The sequence below is a fragment of the Taurulus bubalis genome (genome assembly GCF_910589615.1).
Source record: "Taurulus bubalis genome assembly, chromosome: 16".
Classification (NCBI taxonomy): Eukaryota; Metazoa; Chordata; class Actinopteri; order Perciformes; family Cottidae; genus Taurulus; species Taurulus bubalis.
In genome coordinates, this window is record NC_136604.1 from 24,159,421 (window position 1) to 24,181,095 (window position 21,675).

The following is a 21,675-nucleotide window of genomic DNA, read 5'->3' on the forward strand; positions in this document are numbered from 1 at the left end:
CAGGGTTTAGCAGCAGAGGACATGAGTCTAGATGTGGGAGAGAGCTGCCTTCACGATGCTGCAGCCGAGCAGCTTCCCCACACAGAGCAGTCAGGATGCTCTCCGTGGAGCACGGTAACATGTGACGTAACGTGTGACGGTAACGTGTGTGATATACTATTATTAATATATCATAATATATTATGATATATTATAATAATATATAATGATATAATAATATTAATATTATATATATATATATACATAATGATATAATAAAATATTATTGTATAAAATTATATAATATTATTATAATATATAATGATATAATAATATCAATATTATTATATACAATATTATGATATAATATTATTATATACAAATATTAATATTATTATCAATATCAGATTATAAAACCCTCTGAGGAACATTAGTGATTTTGGGATGAAAGAATAAATTAAACGGTATCGTGACGTCACTAAGTGATTCCATATCCGGGGATTACACCGTAAGCGTCGAGGCCAGATGGCTTCACGTCACGCGCATGCGCACTCTCCCTCTGGTCCCCGCTGCGGACTGTTGTTGTTCTCGCAGCTAACTGCTAACTGAAGATGTCAGCAGTGTGCTAACCTCTCCAGGCTCCGTTCAGTAGCTCGGGTTAGCTCACATTGACCCGGATTGGCTCACATTGACGCGGGTTAGCTCACATTGACGCGGGTTAGCTGTCCCTGTGGAGGTGGACAGGCCAGCTAGCCGCTTAGTTCGTTAGCTGCTGGCTAGCGGTGAGTTCCCTGATAGAAACAACCATATATTATGTAAGGCATTCTGTTCTATTATTATTGTCTGTTCGGGCTTCACATCAGAGTTATGACGTCATGTCTCAGAGCTCGTGACTAAATGTTCCTCTGAGCTAACGAGGCACAGCTAGCGGTTAGCCTTTGTGTGGACCCGGGCTATGACGTCACAGCTTTGTGACGGTTAGAGACTGGGTTAGTCCAGGCTAGAGCAGACAGACAGGTCAGGGTTAGCGACTGGGTTAGTCCAGGACAGAGCAGACAGTCAGACAGACAGACAGTCTGTGTTTCTGACATGAAGGCAGTGGCCCTGCTGCTCTAAAGGGTTAAATGGCCCTCAGTCCAGGCTGCAGGCTCCGCCCTCCAGTGCTCTACCTGCTCGTCCTGTCAGGTGAGTCCTGACCTTCATGATCCATAATCAATAACTTTATCATTACACATGTTGTCCATAATCAATAACTTGGTTCATCGTGTTCTTGGTGATGATGATGAAGATGATGTGTTTAAGCTCTTCATCGTGTTCTTGGTGATGATGATGAAGATGATAAAGATGATGTGTTTAAGCTCTTCATCGTGTTCTTGGTGATGATGATGAAAATGTGTTTAAGCTGTGTTTCACTGTCTTTCCCAGGATGCATTGCTGCGTCTCAGAGAAATGACAACGTCTATGTGTCAGGGATTTCTAATGGTAAGTTGGTAGCAGCCACGATGATGTCACACCGTCTGTCTGTCTGTCTGTCTGTCTGTCTGTCTGTCTGTCTCCTGTCTGTCTGTCTCCTGTCTGTCTGTCTCCTGTCTGTCTGTCTCCTGTCTGTCTCCTGTCTGTCTGTCTCCTGTCTGTCTCCTGTCTGTCTGTCTCCTGTCTGTCTCCTGTCTGTCTGTCTCCTGTCTGTCTCCTGTCTGTCTGTCTCCTGTCTGTCTCCTGTCTGTCTCCTGTCTGTCTGTCTCCTGTCTGTCTGTCTATCTCCTGTCTAACTGTCTGCCCCTCCGTCCAGCCTGTGGTGACGTAGCAGAGCTCCTGCGCTCGTCCAGCGGCGTCATCACCAGCCCCGGTTGGCCCTTCCAGTATCCGGCCAGACTGAACTGCAGCTGGAACATCAGAGCACGACCCGGAGACTCGGTCACCATCAGGTACCGGATCACTTAAACCAGAAGCTGTTCTCAGGACTTCATGGTCCTGGCCGGGTTCAGGACTAGTCATCAGAGGTAACAGGTTCAGGGCTAGTTATCAGAGAGGTAACAGGTTCAGGGCTAGTTATCAGAGAGGTAACAGGTTCAGGGCTAGTCATCAGAGGTAACAGGTTCAGGGCTAGTCATCAGAGAGGTAACAGGTTCAGGACTAGTTATCAGAGGTAACATATTCAGGACTAGTTATCAGAGAGGTAACAGGTTCAGGGCTAGTCATCAGAGGTAACAGGTTCAGGACTAGTTATCAGAGGTAACATATTCAGGGCTAGTTATCAGAGAGGTAACAGGTTCAGGGCTAGTCATCAGAGAGGTAACAGGTTCAGGACTAGTTATCAGAGGTAACATATTCAGGGCTAGTTATCAGAGAGGTAACAGGTTCAGGGCTAGTCATCAGAGGTAACAGGTTCAGGACTAGTCATCAGAGGTAACAGGTTCAGGGCTAGTTATCAGAGAGGTAACAGGTTCAGGACTAGTTATCAGAGGTAACATATTCAGGGCTAGTTATCAGAGAGGTAACAGGTTCAGGGCTAGTCATCAGAGGTAACAGGTTCAGGACTAGTCATCAGAGGTAACAGGTTCAGGGCTAGTTATCAGAGAGGTAACAGGTTCAGGGCTAGTTATCAGAGAGGTAACAGGTTCAGGGCTAGTCATCAGAGGTAACAGGTTCAGGGCTAGTCATCAGAGGTAACAGGTTCAGGACTAGTCATCAGAGAGGTAACAGGTTCAGGACTAGTCATCAGAGGTAACAGATTCAGGGCTAGTCATCAGAGAGGTAACAGGTTCAGGACTAGTCATCAGAGGTAACAGGTTCAGGACTAGTTATCAGAGGTAACAGGTTCAGGACTAGTTATCAGAGAGGTAACAGGTTCAGGACTAGTTATCAGAGGTAACAGGTTCAGGGCTAGTTATCAGAGGTAACAGGTTCAGGGCTAGTCATCAGAGAGGTAACAGGTTCAGGACTAGTCATCAGAGGTAACAGGTTCAGGACTAGTTATCAGAGGTAACATATTCAGGACTAGTCATCAGAGAGGTAACAGGTTCAGGACTAGTCATCAGAGAGGTAACAGGTTCAGGACTAGTTATCAGAGGTAACGGGTTCAGGACTAGTCATCAGAGAGGTAACAGGTTCAGGACTAGTTATCAGAGGTAACGGGTTCAGGACTAGTTATCAGAGAGGTAACAGGTTCAGGGCTAGTCATCAGAGAGGTAACAGGTTCAGGGCTAGTTATCAGAGAGGTAACAGGTTCAGGGCTAGTCATCAGAGAGGTAACAGGTTCAGGGCTAGTTATCAGAGAGGTAACAGGTTCAGGGCTAGTCATCAGAGGTAACAGGTTCAGGGCTAGTCATCAGAGGTAACAGGTTCAGGACTAGTCATCAGAGGTAACAGGTTCAGGGCTAGTCATCAGAGAGGTAACAGGTTCAGGACTAGTCATCAGAGGTAACAGATTCAGGACTAGTCATCAGAGAGGTAACAGGTTCAGGGCTAGTCATCAGAGGTAACAGGTTCAGGACTAGTTATCAGAGGTAACAGGTTCAGGACTAGTTATCAGAGAGGTAACAGGTTCAGGACTAGTCATCAGAGGTAACAGGTTCAGGACTAGTCATCAGAGGTAACAGGTTCAGGGCTAGTCATCAGAGAGGTAACAGGTTCAGGACTAGTTATCAGAGAGGTAACAGGTTCAGGACTAGTTATCAGAGGTAACAGGTTCAGGGCTAGTCATCAGAGAGGTAACAGGTTCAGGACTAGTTATCAGAGGTAACATATTCAGGACTAGTCATCAGAGAGGTAACAGGTTCAGGACTAGTTATCAGAGAGGTAACAGGTTCAGGGCTAGTCATCAGAGAGGTAACAGGTTCAGGACTAGTTATCAGAGGTAACGGGTTCAGGACTAGTCATCAGAGAGGTAACAGGTTCAGGACTAGTTGTCAGAGGTAACGGGTTCAGGGCTAGTCATCAGAGAGGTAACAGGTTCAGGACTAGTTATCAGAGGTAACAGGTTCAGGACTAGTCATCAGAGAGGTAACAGGTTCAGGACTAGTTATCAGAGGTAACAGGTTCAGGACTAGTTATCAGAGGTAACATATTCAGGACTAGTCATCAGAGAGGTAACAGGTTCAGGACTAGTTATCAGAGAGGTAACAGATTCAGGGCTAGTCATCAGAGAGGTAACAGGTTCAGGACTAGTTATCAGAGAGGTAACAGGTTCAGGGCTAGTTATCAGAGAGGTAACAGGTTCAGGGCTAGTTATCAGAGAGGTAACAGGTTCAGGGCTAGTCATCAGAGGTAACAGGTTCAGGGCTAGTCATCAGAGGTAACAGGTTCAGGACTAGTCATCAGAGGTAACAGGTTCAGGGCTAGTCATCAGAGAGGTAACAGGTTCAGGACTAGTCATCAGAGGTAACGGGTTCAGGACTAGTCATCAGAGGTAACAGGTTCAGGACTAGTCATCAGAGAGGTAACAGGTTCAGGACCAGTCATCAGAGGTAACAGGTTCAGGACTAGTTATCAGAGGTAACAGGTTCAGGACTAGTTATCAGAGGTAACAGGTTCAGGGCTAGTCATCAGAGGTAACAGGTTCAGGGCTAGTCATCAGAGAGGTAACAGGTTCAGGACTAGTCATCAGAGGTAACAGGTTCAGGACTAGTTATCAGAGGTAACAGGTTCAGGACTAGTTATCAGAGGTAACAGGTTCAGGGCTAGTCATCAGAGAGGTAACAGGTTCAGGACTAGTTATCAGAGGTAACATATTCAGGACTAGTCATCAGAGAGGTAACAGGTTCAGGACTAGTTATCAGAGAGGTAACAGGTTCAGGGCTAGTTATCAGAGAGGTAACAGGTTCAGGGCTAGTCATCAGAGAGGTAGCAGGTTCAGGACTAGTTATCAGAGGTAACGGGTTCAGGACTAGTCATCAGAGAGGTAACAGGTTCAGGACTAGTTATCAGAGGTAACGGGTTCAGGACTAGTCATCAGAGGTAGCAGGTTCAGGACTAGTCATCAGAGGTAACAGGTTCAGGACTAGTTATCAGAGGTAACGGGTTCAGGACTCGTCATCAGGGAGGTAACAGGTTCAGGACTAGTCATCAGAGAGGTAACTGGTTCAGGACTAGTCATCAGAGAGGTAACTGGTTCAGGACTAGTCATCAGAGGTAACGGGTTCAGGACTAGTCATCAGAGAGGTAACGTTGAATCAATACAGTCTCTGCTCGTAGTTTCCAGGACTTTGACCTTCAGGGTTCCCATCGTTGCTCCTCGGACTGGATGTCCATCAGCAGCTACAGGAATCTGGATGGGCTCCGGGTTTGTGGATCCTCCTTGCCTCCACCTTACATTTCCTCCCAGGACCACGTCTGGATCCACTTCCACTCTGACGACGGTCTGACGGGAAAAGGCTTCAGACTCTCCTACATCACTGGTGAGGACCTGTAGCGGGTTGTTATCTGGTTCACAGATCTCTGGGGGCAGTGGGGCTTGAACACCTGTCCCTGTCTGGAACCTCCTGGCCAATCCACGAGCAGGCCTGAAGCAGAAGATCTTAGACGGATTTAAAAAGTCCTGATCAGTTTTAGGATGGTGTTGCTACATTACTAGATGTCTTTAAGTAATCAATCAATAATATCCTGTTGTAGGTAAACCAGAGGCCTCCAGCTGTGACGTGGACCAGTTCCACTGCTCTAATGGGAAGTGCGTCCCAGACTGGTGGCGCTGTAACTCTATGGACGAGTGTGGAGACAATTCGGACGAGGATCTGTGCGTGGAGTCTCCGTTCTCCTTCCAGCCCTGCAGTCTGAACCAGTTCCCATGTCTGTCCCGCTACACCCGGATCTACACCTGTCTGCCCCACAGCCTGAGGTGTGACGGCAGCATCGACTGCCAGGTAACAAACCAGTTCTCCCAATCCAACACCAACATCGAGGTCCAACCATCAAGGAGCTGCTCATGTTTGAAACATGAGCAGCTCCTTGATGGTTGCACTGTGCTGGCAGGTTGAAATATGAGCAGATGCTTGATGGTTGCACTCTGCTGGCAGGTTGAAACATGAGCAGCTGCTTGATGGTTGCACTCTGCTGGCATTTGATATGTTTGTTTTGACCAGGACCTCGGGGATGAGATCGACTGTGACGTTCCCACTTGTGGAGAATGGTTGAGGAACTTCTACGGCTCCTTCAGCTCTCCAAACTACCCTGACTTTTACCCTCCAGGAAGTAACTGCACCTGGCTGATCGACACGGGAGACCACAGGAAGGTAACCTTTGACCTCCGTCCTCAACACAAGAAATGCACCTGGCAGAGAAGCTCTCCTTCCAGCTCCTCCTCCCAAAGTAAAGCCAACATCCTTCCTCTTTCTGCAGGTCGTCCTGAGGTTCACTGACTTCAAACTGGACGGGACGGGTTACGGCGACTATGTGAAGGTCTACGACGGCCTGGAGGAGAACCCTCGCCGTCTCCTCAGGGTGCTGACCGCCTTCGACTCTAGAGCGCCCGTCGCCGTGATTTCATCGTCCGGTCAGCTCCGAGTTCACTTCTACGCCGACAAGATCAACGCTGCCCGAGGCTTCAACGTCACCTACCAGGTGTGTTGACTTCACCTGAGGGACAGTTCTTTAGACGGGTTCTCTTGTTCCTGTGCCTCTCTCTCTGGGTTCTCAATGTAAACAGGTTCTGTTTACCTTGTTCTTGTCTCTCTGGGTTCTTCAGGAGGATGGGTTCTGTTTAACATGTTCTTTTCTCTCTGGGTTCTGCAGGTTGACGGGTTCTGCCTGCCGTGGGAGGTTCCCTGTGGGGGTAACTGGGGCTGTTACACCGAGCAGCAGCGCTGTGACGGGTACTGGCATTGCCCCAACGGTCGTGATGAGCTGAATTGTTCTACGTGTCAGGAGGACGAGTTCCCCTGTTCCAGAAACGGAGCTTGTTACCCTCGATCGGACCGCTGCAATTATCAGAACCGCTGCCCCAACGGTTCTGACGAGAAGAACTGCTTCTTCTGCCAGCCCGGAAACTTCCACTGCAAGGTACCAACAGATCAATACTCAACTAATAAAGAGCTTATATACAAACTCACAATGTTATTAACTTCCACCAGAACCTGAGAGCAGAGTTTCTCATCATTGGGTCAGGGTTGCGGGTTATGGGTTGGGGTTACGGCTTAGGGTTATGGGTTGGGGTTACCGGTTATGGGTTGGGGTTACCGGTTATGGGTTGGGGTTACGGGTTGGGGTTACGGGTTATGGGTTGGGGTTACGGGTTGGGTTTACGGGTTGGGGTTACGGGTTACGGGTTGGGGTTACGGGTTGGGGTTACGGGTTGGGGTTACGGGTTGGGTTTACAGTTTACGGGTTGGGGTTAGGGTTATGGGTTACAGGTTGGGGTTGCGGGTTCGGGTTACGGGTTACAGGTTGGGGTTACAGGTTACAGGTTGGGCTTACAGGTTACGGGTTACAGGTTGGGGCTACGGGTTACGGGTTACAGGTTGGGGTTGCAGGTTACAGGTTGGGGCTACGGGTTACGGGTTACAGGTTGGGGTTACGGGTTGGGGTTACAGGTTACGGGTTGGTGTTACAGGTTGGGGTTACGGGTTACGGGTTGGGGTTACGGGTTAGGCTTACGGGTTGGGTTTACAGTTTACGGGTTGGGGCTACGGGTTACGGGTTACAGGTTGGGGTTGCGGGTTCGGGTTACGGGTTACAGGTTGGGGTTACAGGTTACGGGTTACAGGTTGGGGCTACGGGTTACGGGTTACAGGTTGGGGTTGCAGGTTACAGGTTAGGGCTACGGGTTACGGGTTACAGGTTGGGGTTACGGGTTGGGGTTACAGGTTACGGGTTGGGGTTACGGGTTGGGGTTACGGGTTACGGGTTGGGGTTACGGTTTACGAATTGGGGTTATGGGTTGGGGTTACAGGTTACGGGTTGGGGTTATGGGTTACAGGTTGGGGTTACAGGTTGGGGTTACGGGTTACGGGTTACAGGTTGCGGGTTGGGGTTACAGGTTGGGGTTACAGATTACGGGTTGGGGTTACGGGTTACGGGTTGGGGTTACGGGTTACAGGTTGGGGTTACGGGTTGGGGTTAGAGGTTAGGGTTACGGGTTACAGGTTGGGGTCAGAGGTTACGGGTTGGGGTTACGGGTTACAGGTTGAGGTTACGGGTTGGGGTTACGGGTTACAGGTTGGGGTTACGTGTTACGGGTTGGGGTTACGGGTTAGGGTTACAGGTTGGGTTACGGGTTACGGGGTACAGGTTGGGGTTACAGGGTACGGGTTGGGGTTACGGGTTGGGGTTGGGGTTGGGTTTACGGGTTAGGGTTACGTTTTTGGTGTGACCTACGGTCAGGGTCAAAATAACCTTTGACAGAACACACAATTCATGTACGGGAAATGTGTTTACTTGATCCAAGTTTCATGACACAGAAAGTGTTATTGTCAACTTCCTAATTTCTAGGAACTATTTGATAAAAAAACAGATGTGTTCAACATAACAACATAACATTATGTTTTCTTTATGATTCCAAATGTAAGGTATGTATGTATATATATATATATATATATATATATATATATATATATATATATATATATATATATATAATGTGCCTTTTTATATAAATCATGTTTGTATGTGTCTGTATATATAAATATGCCAAACAAACGCATTAAATCAAGAACATTTGGCGTGTCCTCTCGGGAGCAGCATAACGTGTTTGACCTCTGACCTCGTTGCAGAACAACCGCTGTGTGTTTGAGTCGTGGGTGTGCGACGCTCAGGACGACTGCGGCGACGGTAGCGACGAGGAGAGCTGTCCCGTCATCGTTCCCACCCGGGTCATCACGGCCGCCGTCATCGGCAGCCTCGTCTGCGGCCTCCTGCTGGTCATCGCCCTGGGCTGCACCTGCAAGCTATACTCGCTGCGCATGTTCGAACGCAGGTGAGACCGTCGCCTCTGATTGGTCACTGCTTTTGCGAATGCAGCCTGTGATTGGGCACGATTCCAGCTGTGTGATTGGTTGTTGCAGGTCGTTTGAGACCCAGCTGTCCAGAGTGGAAGCGGAGCTGCTTCGGAGGGAAGCCCCGCCCTCGTATGGTCAACTGATCGCCCAGGGACTGATCCCACCTGTGGAGGACTTCCCAGTGTGCTCTGGCAGCCAGGTATGGGTACCTGGATCAGAACGTATGATGTTTACCATCTTTGTTTTTAGGCGTCCCCATCTTGGTTCCTAGATGTTGCCATCTTGGTTTTTAGTCGTCCCCATCTTGGTTTTTAGGCGTCTCCATCTTGGTTTTTACTTGTCCCCATCTTGGGTTTTACTCAACCCCATCTTGGTTTTTAGTCGTCCCCATCTTGGTTTTTAGGCGTCCCCATCTTGGTTTTTAGGCGTCCCCATCTTTGGTTTTTAGGCGTCCCCATCTTGGTTTTTAGGCGTCCCCATCTTGGTTTTTAGGCGTCCCCATCTTGGTTTTTACTCGTCCCCATCTTGGTTTTTAGGCGTCCCATCTTGGTTTTTACTCGTCCCCATCTTGGTTTTTAGGCGTCCCCATCTTGGTTTTTAGGCGTCCCCATCTTGGTTTTTAATCGTCCCCATCTTGGTTTTTACTCGTCCCCATCTTGGTTTTTAGGCGTCCCCATCTTGGTTTTTAGTCGTCCCCATCTTGGTGTTTAGTCGTCACCATCTTGGTTTTTAGTCGTCCCCATCTTAGTTGTCCCATCTTGGTATTTGGTTGTCGCCATCTTGGCTTTTAGTCACCCCATCTTGGTTTTTACTCGTCCCCATCTTGGTTTTTACTCGTCCCCATCTTGGGTTTTACTCGTCCCCATCTTGGGTTTTACTCGTCCCCATCTTGGGTTTTAGTCGTCGCCATCTTGGTTTTTAGTCGTCCCCATCTTAGTTGTCCCATCTTGGTATTTGGTCGTCGCCATCCTGGCTTTTAGTCGTCACCATCTTGGTTTTTACTCCTCCCCATTTTGGTTTTTAGGCGTCCCCATCTTGGTTTTTAGGCGTCCCCATCTTGGTTTTTAGGCGTCCCCATCTTGGTTTTTACTCGTCCCCATCTTGGTTTTTAGGCGTCCCCATCTTGGTTTTTAGGCGTCCCCATCTTGGTTTTTAGGCGTCCCCATCTTGGTTTTTACTCGTCCCCATCTTGGTTTTTACTCGTCCCCATCTTGGGTTTTACTCGTCCCCATCTTGGGTTTTACTCGTCCTCATCTTGGTGTTTAGTCGTCGCCATCTTGGTTTTTAGTCGTCCCCATCTTAGTTGTCCCATCTTGGTATTTGGTTGTCGCCATCTTGGCTTTTAGTCGTCACCATCTTGGTTTTCAGTCGTCACCATCTTGGTTTTTAGTCGTCTCCATCTTGGTTTTTAGTCGTCCCCATCTTAGTTGTCCCATCCTGGTATTTGGTTGTCGCCATCTTGGCTTTTAGTGTCCCCATCTTGGGTTTTACTCGTCCCCATCTTGGTTTTTACTCGTCCCCATCTTGGTTTTTACTCGTCCCCATCTTGGTTTTTAGTCGTCCCCATCTTGGGTTTTACTCGTCCCCATCTTGGGTTTTACTCGTCCCCATCTTGGTTTTTAGGCGTCCCCATCTCGGTTTTTAGGCGTCGCCATCTTGGTTTTTAGTCGTCTCCATCCTAGTTGTCCCATCTTGGTATTTGGTCGTCGCCATCCTGGCTTTTAGTCGCCACCATCTTGGTTTTCAGTCGTCACCATCTTGGTTTTTAGTCGTCTCCATCTTGGTTTTTAGTCGTCCCATCTTGGTTTTTACTCGTCCCCATCTTGGTTTTTACTCGTCCCCATCTTGGTTTTTAGGCGTCCCCATCTTGGTTTTTAGGCGTCCCCATCTTGGTTTTTAGGCGTCCCCATCTTGGTTTTTAGGCGTCCCCATCTTGGGTTTTACTCGTCCCCATCTTGGGTTTTACTCGTCCTCATCTTGGTTTTTTAGTCGTCCCCATCTTGGTGTTTAGTCGTCGCCATCTTGGTTTTTAGTCGTCCCCATCTTAGTTGTCCCATCTTGGTATTTGGTTGTCGCCATCTTGGCTTTTAGTCACCCCATCTTGGTTTTTACTCGTCCCCATCTTGGATTTTACTCGTCCCCATCTTGGTTTTTAGTCGTCCCCATCTTGGTATTTACTCGTCCCCATCTTGGTTTTTAGTCGTCGCCATCTTGGGTTTTACTCGTCCCCATCTTGGGTTTTACTCGTCCCCATCTTGGGTTTTACTCGTCCCCATCTTGGTTTTTAGTCGTCGCCATCTTGGTTTTCAGTCGTCCCCATCTTAGTTGTCCCATCTTGGTATTTGGTCGTCGCCATCCTGGCTTTTAGTCGTCACCATCTTGGTTTTCAGTCGTCACCATCTTGGTGTTTAGTCGTCACCATCTTGGTTTTTAGTCGTCCCCATCTTAGTTGTCCCATCTTGGTATTTGGTTGTCGCCATCTTGGCTTTTAGTCACCCCATCTTGGTTTTTACTCGTCCCCATCTTGGTTTTTACTCGTCCCCATCTTGGGTTTTACTCGTCCCCATCTTGGGTTTTACTCGTCCCCATCTTGGGTTTTAGTCGTCGCCATCTTGGTTTTTAGTCGTCCCCATCTTAGTTGTCCCATCTTGGTATTTGGTCGTCGCCATCCTGGCTTTTAGTCGTCACCATCTTGGTTTTTACTCCTCCCCATTTTGGTTTTTAGGCGTCCCCATCTTGGTTTTTAGGCGTCCCCATCTTGGTTTTTAGGCGTCCCCATCTTGGTTTTTACTCGTCCCCATCTTGGTTTTTAGGCGTCCCCATCTTGGCTTTTAGTCACCCCATCTTGGTTTTTACTCGTCCCCATCTTGGATTTTACTCGTCCCCATCTTGGTTTTTAGTCGTCCCCATCTTGGTATTTACTCGTCCCCATCTTGGTTTTTAGTCGTCGCCATCTTGGGTTTTACTCGTCCCCATCTTGGGTTTTACTCGTCCCCATCTTGGGTTTTACTCATCCCCATCTTGGTTTTTAGTCGTCGCCATCTTGGTTTTTAGTCGTCCCCATCTTAGTTGTCCCATCTTGGTATTTGGTCGTCGCCATCCTGGCTTTTAGTCGTCACCATCTTGGTTTTCAGTCGTCACCATCTTGGTTTTTAGTCGTCTCCATCTTGGTTTTTAGTCGTCCCCATCTTAGTTGTCCCATCCTGGTATTTGGTCGTCGCCATCCTGGCTTTTAGTCGTCACCATCTTGGTTTTCAGTCGTCACCATCTTGGTTTTTAGTCGTCACCATCTTGGTTTTTAGTCGTCTCCATCTTGGTTTTTAGTCGTCCCATCTTGGTTTTTACTCGTCCCCATCTTGGTTTTTACTCGTCCCCATCTTGGTTTTTAGGCGTCCCCATCTTGGTTTTTAGGCGTCCCCATCTTGGTTTTTAGTCGTCCCGATCTTGGGTTTTACTCGTCCCCATCTTGGTTTTTAGTCGTCCCCATCTTGGTTTTTAGGCGTCCCCATCTTGGTTTTTAGGCGTCCCATCTTGGTTTTTAGGCGTCCCATCTTGGTTTTTAGGCGTCCCCATCTTGGTTTTTAGGCGTCCCCATCTTGGTTTTTACTCCCCCCCGTCTTGGTTTTTAGTCGTCCCCATCTTGGTTTTTAGGCGTCCCCATCTTGGTTTTTACTCGTCCCCATCTTGGTTTTTAGGCGTCCCCATCTTGGTTTTTAGGCATCCCCATCTTGGGTTTTACTCGTCCCCATCTTGGGTTTTACTTGTCCCCATCTTGGGTTTTACTCGTCCTCATCTTGGTTTTTAGGCGTCCCCATCTTGGTGTTTAGTCGTCGCCATCTTGGTTTTTAGTCGTCCCCATCTTAGTTGTCCCATCTTGGTATTTGGTTGTCGCCATCTTGGCTTTTAGTCACCCCATCTTGGTTTTTACTCGTCCCCATCTTGGATTTTAGTCGTCCCCATCTTAGTTGTCCCATCCTGGTATTTGGTCGTCGCCATCCTGGCTTTTAGTCGTCACCATCTTGGTTTTCAGTCGTCACCATCTTGGTTTTCAGTCGTCACCATCTTGGTTTTTAGTCGTCACCATCTTGGTTTTTAGTCGTCTCCATCTTGGTTTTTAGTCGTCCCATCTTGGTTTTTACTCATCCCCATCTTGGTTTTTACTCGTCCCCATCTTGGTTTTTACTCGTCCCCATCTTGGTTTTTAGGCGTCCCCATCTTGGTTTTTAGTCGTCCCGATCTTGGGTTTTACTCGTCCCCATCTTGGGTTTTACTCGTCCCCATCTTGGTTTTTAGTCGTCCCCATCTTGGTTTTTAGGCGTCCCCATCTTGGTTTTTAGGCGTCCCATCTTGGTTTTTAGGCGTCCCATCTTGGTTTTTAGGCGTCCCCATCTTGGTTTTTACTCCTCCCCATCTTGGTTTTTAGTCGTCCCCATCTTGGTTTTTAGGCGTCCCCATCTTGGTTTTTACTCGTCCCCATCTTGGTTTTTAGGCGTCCCCATCTTGGTTTTTAGGCATCCCCATCTTGGGTTTTACTCGTCCCCATCTTGGGTTTTACTTGTCCCCATCTTGGGTTTTACTCGTCCTCATCTTGGTTTTTAGGCGTCCCCATCTTGGTGTTTAGTCGTCGCCATCTTGGTTTTTAGTCGTCCCCATCTTAGTTGTCCCATCTTGGTATTTGGTTGTCGCCATCTTGGCTTTTAGTCACCCCATCTTGGTTTTTACTCGTCCCCATCTTGGATTTTACTCGTCCCCATCTTGGTTTTTAGTCGTCACCATCTTGGTTTTTACTCGTCCCCATCTTGGTTTTTAGTCGTCGCCATCTTGGGTTTTACTCGTCCCCATCTTGGGTTTTACTCGTCCCCATCTTGGGTTTTACTCGTCCCCATCTTGGTTTTTAGTCGTCGCCATCTTGGTTTTTAGTCGTCCCCATCTTAGTTGTTCCATCTTGGTATTTGGTCGTCGCCATCCTGGCTTTTAGTCGTCACCATCTTGGTTTTCAGTCGTCACCATCTTGGTGTTTAGTCGTCACCATCTTGGTTTTTAGTCGTCCCCATCTTAGTTGTCCCATCTTGGTATTTGGTTGTCGCCATCTTGGCTTTTAGTCACCCCATCTTGGTTTTTACTCGTCCCCATCTTGGTTTTTACTCGTCCCCATCTTGGGTTTTACTCGTCCCCATCTTGGGTTTTACTCGTCCCCATCTTGGGTTTTAGTCGTCGCCATCTTGGTTTTTAGTCGTCCCCATCTTAGTTGTCCCATCTTGGTATTTGGTCGTCGCCATCCTGGCTTTTAGTCGTCACCATCTTGGTTTTTACTCCTCCCCATTTTGGTTTTTAGGCGTCCCCATCTTGGTTTTTAGGCGTCCCCATCTTGGTTTTTAGGCGTCCCCATCTTGGTTTTTACTCGTCCCCATCTTGGTTTTTAGGCGTCCCCATCTTGGTTTTTAGGCGTCCCCATCTTGGTTTTTAGGCGTCCCCATCTTGGGTTTTACTCGTCCCCATCTTGGGTTTTACTCGTCCCCATCTTGGGTTTTACTCGTCCCCATCTTGGGTTTTACTCGTCCTCATCTTGGTGTTTAGTCGTCGCCATCTTGGTTTTTAGTCGTCCCCATCTTAGTTGTCCCATCTTGGTATTTGGTTGTCGCCATCTTGGCTTTTAGTCACCCCATCTTGGTTTTTACTGGTCCCCATCTTGGTTTTTACTCGTCCCCATCTTGGTTTTTAGGCGTCCCCATCTTGGTTTTTAGGCGTCCCCATCTTGGTTTTTAGGCGTCCCCATCTTGGTTTTTAGGCGTCCCCATCTTGGGTTTTACTCGTCCCCATCTTGGGTTTTACTCGTCCTCATCTTGGTTTTTTAGTCGTCCCCATCTTGGTGTTTAGTCGTCGCCATCTTGGTTTTTAGTCGTCCCCATCTTAGTTGTCCCATCTTGGTATTTGGTTGTCGCCATCTTGGCTTTTAGTCACCCCATCTTGGTTTTTACTCGTCCCCATCTTGGATTTTACTCGTCCCATCTTGGTTTTTAGTCGTCCCCATCTTGGTATTTACTCGTCCCCATCTTGGTTTTTAGTCGTCGCCATCTTGGGTTTTACTCGTCCCCATCTTGGGTTTTACTCGTCCCCATCTTGGGTTTTACTCATCCCCATCTTGGTTTTTAGTCGTCGCCATCTTGGTTTTTAGTCGTCCCCATCTTAGTTGTCCCATCTTGGTATTTGGTCGTCGCCATCCTGGCTTTTAGTCGTCACCATCTTGGTTTTCAGTCGTCACCATCTTGGTTTTTAGTCGTCTCCATCTTGGTTTTTAGTCGTCCCCATCTTAGTTGTCCCATCCTGGTATTTGGTCGTCGCCATCCTGGCTTTTAGTCGTCACCATCTTGGTTTTCAGTCGTCACCATCTTGGTTTTTAGTCGTCACCATCTTGGTTTTTAGTCGTCTCCATCTTGGTTTTTAGTCGTCCCATCTTGGTTTTTACTCGTCCCCATCTTGGTTTTTACTCGTCCCCATCTTGGTTTTTAGGCGTCCCCATCTTGGTTTTTAGGCGTCCCCATCTTGGTTTTTAGTCGTCCCGATCTTGGGTTTTACTCGTCCCCATCTTGGTTTTTACTCGTCCCCATCTTGGTTTTTAGGCGTCCCCATCTTGGTTTTTAGGCGTCCCATCTTGGTTTTTAGGCGTCCCATCTTGGTTTTTAGGCGTCCCCATCTTGGTTTTTAGGCGTCCCCATCTTGGTTTTTACTCCTCCCCATCTTGGTTTTTAGTCGTCCCCATCTTGGTTTTTAGGCGTCCCCATCTTGGTTTTTACTCGTCCCCATCTTGGTTTTTAGGCGTCCCCATCTTGGTTTTTAGGCATCCCCATCTTGGGTTTTACTCGTCCCCATCTTGGGTTTTACTTGTCCCCATCTTGGGTTTTACTCGTCCTCATCTTGGTTTTTAGGCGTCCCCATCTTGGTGTTTAGTCGTCGCCATCTTGGTTTTTAGTCGTCCCCATCTTAGTTGTCCCATCTTGGTATTTGGTTGTCGCCATCTTGGCTTTTAGTCACCCCATCTTGGTTTTTACTCGTCCCCATCTTGGATTTTACTCGTCCCCATCTTGGTTTTTAGTCGTCACCATCTTGGTTTTTACTCGTCCCCATCTTGGTTTTTAGTCGTCGCCATCTTGGGTTTTACTCGTCCCCATCTTGGGTTTTACTCGTCCCCATCTTGGGTTTTACTCGTCCCCATCTTGGTTTTTAGTCGTCGCCATCTTGGTTTTTAGTCGTCCCCATCTTAGTTGTCCCATCTTGGTATTTGGTCGTCGCCATCCTGGCTTTTAGTCATCACCATCTTGGTTTTCAGTCGTCACCATCTTGGTTTTTAGTCGTCTCCATCTTGGTTTTTAGTCGTCCCATCTTGGTTTTTACTCGTCCCCATCTTGGTTTTTACTCGTCCCCATCTTGGTTTTTACTCGTCCCCATCTTGGTTTTTACGCGTCCCCATCTTGGTTTTTAGTCGTCGCCATCTTGGTTTTTAGTCGTCCCCATCTTAGTTGTCCCATCTTGGTATTTGGTCGTCGCCATCTTGGTTTTTAGTCGTCGCCATCTTGGTTTTTGGTCTTCACCATCTTGGTTTTCAGTCGTCACCATCTTGGTTTTTAGTCGTCTCCATCTTGGTTTTTAGTCGTCCCCATCTTGGGTTTTACTCGTCCCCATTTTGGTTTTTAGTCGTCGCCATCTTGGTTTTTACTCGTCCCCATCTTGGTTTTTACTCGTCCCCATCTTGGTTTTTACGCGTCCCCATCTTGGTTTTTAGTCGTCGCCATCTTGGTTTTTAGTCGTCCCCATCTTAGTTGTCCCATCTTGGTATTTGGTCGTCGCCATCTTGGTTTTTAGTCGTCGCCATCTTGGTTTTTGGTCTTCACCATCTTGGTTTTCAGTCGTCACCATCTTGGTTTTTAGTCGTCTCCATCTTGGTTTTTACTCGTCCCCATCTTGGGTTTTACTCGTCCCCATTTTGGTTTTTAGTCGTCGCCATCTTGGTTTTTAGTCGTCCCCATCTTAGTTGTCCCATCTTGGTATTTGGTCGTCGCCATCCTGGCTTTTAGTCGTCACCATCTTGGTTTTCAGTCGTCACCATCTTGGTTTTTAGTCTTCTCCATCTTGGTTTTTAGTCGTCCCATCTTGGTTTTTACTCGTCCCCATCTTGGTTTTTACTCGTCCCCATCTTGGTTTTTAGGCGTCCCCATCTTGGTTTTTACTCGTCCCCATCCTGGTTTTTACTCGTCCCCATCTTGGTTTTTACACGTCCCCATCTTGGTTTTTACGCGTCCCCATCTTGGTTTTTAGTCGTCGCCATCTTGGTTTTTAGGCGTCCCCATCTTGGTTTTTACTCGTCCCCATCCTGGTTTTTACTCTTCCTCATCTTGGGTTTTACTCGTCCCCATCTTGGTTTTTAGTCGTCGCCATCTTGGTTTTTAGTCGTCTCCATCTTGGTTTTTAGTCGTCCCATCTTGGTTTTTACTCGTCCCCATCTTGGTTTTTACTCGTCCCCATCTTGGTTTTTACGCGTCCCCATCTTGGTTTTTAGTCGTCGCCATCTTGGTTTTTAGTCGTCCCCATCTTAGTTGTCCCATCTTGGTATTTGGTCGTCGCCATCTTGGTTTTTAGTCGTCACCATCTTGGTTTTTGGTCTTCACCATCTTGGTTTTCAGTCGTCACCATCTTGGTTTTTAGTCGTCTCCATCTTGGTTTTTAGTCGTCCCATCTTGGTTTTTACTCGTCCCCATCTTGGTTTTTACTCGTCCCCATCTTGGTTTTTACGCGTCCCCATCTTGGTTTTTAGTCGTCGCCATCTTGGTTTTTAGTCGTCCCCATCTTAGTTGTCCCATCTTGGTATTTGGTCGTCGCCATCTTGGTTTTTAGTCGTCGCCATCTTGGTTTTTGGTCTTCACCATCTTGGTTTTTGGTCTTCACCATCTTGGTTTTCAGTCGTCGCCATCTTGGTTTTCAGTCGTTGCCATCTTGGTTTTTAGTCGTCCCCATCTTAGTTGTCCCATCTTGGTATTTGGTCGTCGCCATCTTGGTTTTTTGTCGTCGCCATCTTGGTTTTTACTCGTCCCCATCTTGGGTTTTACTCGTCCCCATTTTGGTTTTTAGTCGTCGCCATCTTGGTTTTTAGTCGTCCCCATCTTAGTTGTCCCATCTTGGTATTTGGTCGTCGCCATCCTGGCTTTTAGTCGTCACCATCTTGGTTTTCAGTCGTCACCATCTTGGTTTTTAAGTCGTCTCCATCTTGGTTTTTAGTCGTCCCATCTTGGTTTTTACTCGTCCCCATCTTGGTTTTTACTCGTCCCCATCTTGGTTTTTAGGCGTCCCCATCTTGGTTTTTACTCGTCCCCATCCTGGTTTTTACTCGTCCCCATCTTGGTTTTTACACGTCCCCATCTTGGTTTTTAGTCGTCGCCATCTTGGTTTTTAGTCGTCCCCATCGTAGTTGTCCCATCTTGGTTTTCAGTAGTCGCCATCTTGGTTTTCAGTCGTCGCCATCTTGGTTTTCAGTCGTCGCCATCTTGGTTTTCAGTCGTCGCCATTTTGGTTTTTAGTCGTCGCCAACTTTGTTTTTTAGTCATCCCCATCTTGGTTTTTAGGCGTCGCCATCTTGGTTTTTAGTCGTCACCATCTTGGTTTTCAGTCGTGCCCATTTTAGTCTTTAGTCGTCCCCATCTTGGTATTTGGTCGTCGCCATCTTCGCTTTTAGTCGTCCCCATCTTGGTTTTTAGTCGTCCCCATCTTGGTTTTTACTCGTCCCCATCTTGGTGTTTAGTCGTCGCCATCTTGGTTTTTAGTCGTCCCCATCTTAGTTGTCCCATCTTGGTATATGGTTGTCGCCATCTTGGTTTTTACTCCTCCCCATCTTGGTTTTTAGGCGTCCCCATCTTGGTTTTTAGGCGTCCCAATCTTGGTTTTTACTCGCCCCCATCTTGGTTTTTACTCGTCCCCATCTTGGGTTTTACTCGTCCCCATCTTGGTTTTTTGGCGTCGCCATCTTGGTTTTTAGTCGACCCCATCTTGGCTTTTAGTCTTCACCATCTTGGTATTTGGTCGTCGCCATCTTGGCTTTTAGTCGTCGCCATCTTGGTTTTCAGTCGTCGCCATTTTGGTTTTTAGTCGTCGCCAACTTTGTTTTTTAGTCGTCGCCATCTTGGTTTTTAGTCTTCACCATCTTGGTATTTGGTCGTCGCCATCTTGGTTTTTAGGCGTCCCCATCTTGGTTTTTAGTCGTCCCCATCTTAGTCGGCACCATCTTGGTATTTGGTCGTTGCCATCTTGTTTTTTAGTCGTTGACATTATTAGTTCACCATCTGCTGCTATAGATGAAAGATCATCTCTTGTATTCTGCTCTCGGTCCTCAGGCTTCCGTCCTGGAGAACCTCCGCCTGGCCGTGCGCTCTCAGCTCGGCTTCACTTCCCTGAGACTCCCTTCCTCGGGCCGTCACGGCAACCTGTGGCGTCGTCTCTTCACCTTCTCGCGTTCGAGGCGGTCCGGTTCTTTGGCGCTCGTCTCTGCCGACCTGGAGGACGGTCCCGGCTCCGGGAGCTCGGACCTGCTTTCTCCAGACTCGGACGACACGGACACGGAAGGCGAGCGAGGGCGAGAGCGAGGCGTCGGCGCGACGGGCGGGCCCGTTGCCCCCCTGCCCCAAAAGACGCCGCCTTCCGCCGCCGTGGAGGCGCCGGTATTCGTGACTACCTCCGTGACCCTGACGCCCGCATGTGGGCAAGGCCGTGATAGACTCAGAGAGACCCCGCCCCCCTCAAGACCCGCCCCTGTGGTAACGCTCAGTCCAGATGCTGAACGTCACAGCGACGCTTCGGAGCTCCAGGCTCCGCCCACCTCCGCCCTGCAGCGACTGGCCCAGAACTTGCACTGTTTCGCCAGGAACTTGACCAGAACCAGCCAGAACCGGCAGGACCAGACCTGGACCAATCACAGTCCACTTCACCATCTGGAGACGGGTAGAAGTGGGTCCGAGGCTGCAGAGCAGCGAGACAACGGTGAAGAAGAAGAAGACGTGGAGCTCCTGATCCCCGTCTGCGACTCCGACTCCTCCTCCTTGTCCTCACTGGTCACCGACATCCGGCAGCCGCTGCTAGAACCGTACCGTTCTTCTACCACAGGCCACGCCCCCCGCCACAACCGCGGAAACAGAAGCGGGCGGGACGGCCCCTGTGAACAGTGTGGGATGGTCCACACGGCTCAAATCCCAGACGCCTGTTTGGAGGCCACGGGCAAGACGGAGAGCAGTGACGACGAGCTGCTGCTGCTCTGCTAACGAGCTAACTGACTGCTACTACACATACAGCTAGCTAACATGCTAACTGACTGGTACTACACATACAGCTAGCTAACATGCTACCTGACTGGTACTACACATACAGATAGCTAACAAGCTGCTGTGCTAAAGAGCTAACTGACTGGTACTATACATACAGCGAGCTAACAAGCTAACTGACAGACTGGTACTACACATACAGCTAACTAATGAGCTGCTGTGCTAACATGCAAACTGACAGACTGCTACTATACATACTACCCTGGTACAACACCTACAGTTAGCTAGTTTGCTAACATACTGCTGTGCTAACAGGCTAACTTGCTAACTGACACGCTACCTGATTTTACACACCGGGAACTAAAACAATAGTGGAAAGAAAATGCAGAATATTCGCTGGCAATTTTTTTAATATTGGAATTCGTGCTCCTTACATTCCACCAAAATGTAAAATGTCACACCGTGAGTGTGCAAGACTGTGTAGTAAATAACAGTTATTTTTTTATTCTCTTTATTTAGAAGGGACCATGTACAGTTCAAACATAAATGTCACCATTGGATGTACCAGATTATCGCTTCAGCTAATTTGCATCTGTCGTCCCTTGGCAGGACTGAATTCTGAGCCTCATTGGTTTGCATCATTCATGACTGGACTGAATGTGTTATTATTATACACATTATTATCATTATTATGTGATACACAATACAAGACCTCGTGGTCACTTCATAATGGTTATGATGCATCTCCATGGATTTCTCAAGCAAAGACAGTAAGCTCAAACACAGCACTGCAAAATACTAATGTTTTGGATTTGGTGTGGATCGGCTCAGAGAGATTGATATAGACAGAGAGAATGGCAGTATGATTTATGAGCATAAATTATTCACGTTTGTTCTGATAAGACCTGACTAATGTTAAAACTGCCCTGACCCAACACCTCTTCACTTCACAAGCTAGCATCTCACACTAGACTGCAACTAGCCGACAAGCTAACGCTTCAGACTGGACTACAGCTAGTAACATGCTAACATAATTGACTGGACTACAGCTAGTAGCATGCTAACATAATTGACTGGACTTCAGCTAGTAACATGCTAACAGATTTGACTGGACTTCAGTAACATGCTAATGCTTGAAACATAACTCAAGCTAGCTAACACTTTGACTGGACTACAACTAACATGTTAGCATGTTTGTTTGATTCAACGTTAGCTCAGTGATGTCAGAGATGAACGGACCAATCGGAGGCCGACAGATGTCACTGATAAGTTATTTTGTTGGTACAATGATGAACACTCTCCACTGAAGTTCCTCCGGTCCTTTCGTGAACTCTTTCCTTCTCCTGCTCATTGTAAATTGTGTCCTGACAGAACAAACTGATAAGAACATTCAGATTAAAGGGATCTGATTCGGGAACCGATTGGGACTCCTGGTCAGGTGCAAATGGATCTGAATCGTTCTGTATAGA

General features: G+C 47.8%; 1 protein-coding gene across 1 annotated transcript; it reads left to right on the top strand.

The window, feature by feature from the left end:
* Positions 1 to 1,103: 1,103 nt before the first annotated feature.
* lrp12 (low density lipoprotein receptor-related protein 12) lies at positions 1,104 to 20,206 on the top strand (the record flags this gene model as incomplete). Its single annotated transcript, XM_079232019.1, has 11 exons — positions 1,104 to 1,164; positions 1,405 to 1,461; positions 1,769 to 1,904; positions 5,173 to 5,375; positions 5,590 to 5,837; positions 6,057 to 6,206; positions 6,313 to 6,534; positions 6,706 to 6,972; positions 8,682 to 8,884; positions 8,973 to 9,105; positions 19,286 to 20,206. 11 exons carry the CDS (start codon positions 1,104 to 1,106, stop codon positions 20,204 to 20,206), a joined length of 2,601 nt encoding a protein of 866 aa, XP_079088145.1.
* Positions 20,207 to 21,675: the final 1,469 nt, after the last annotated feature.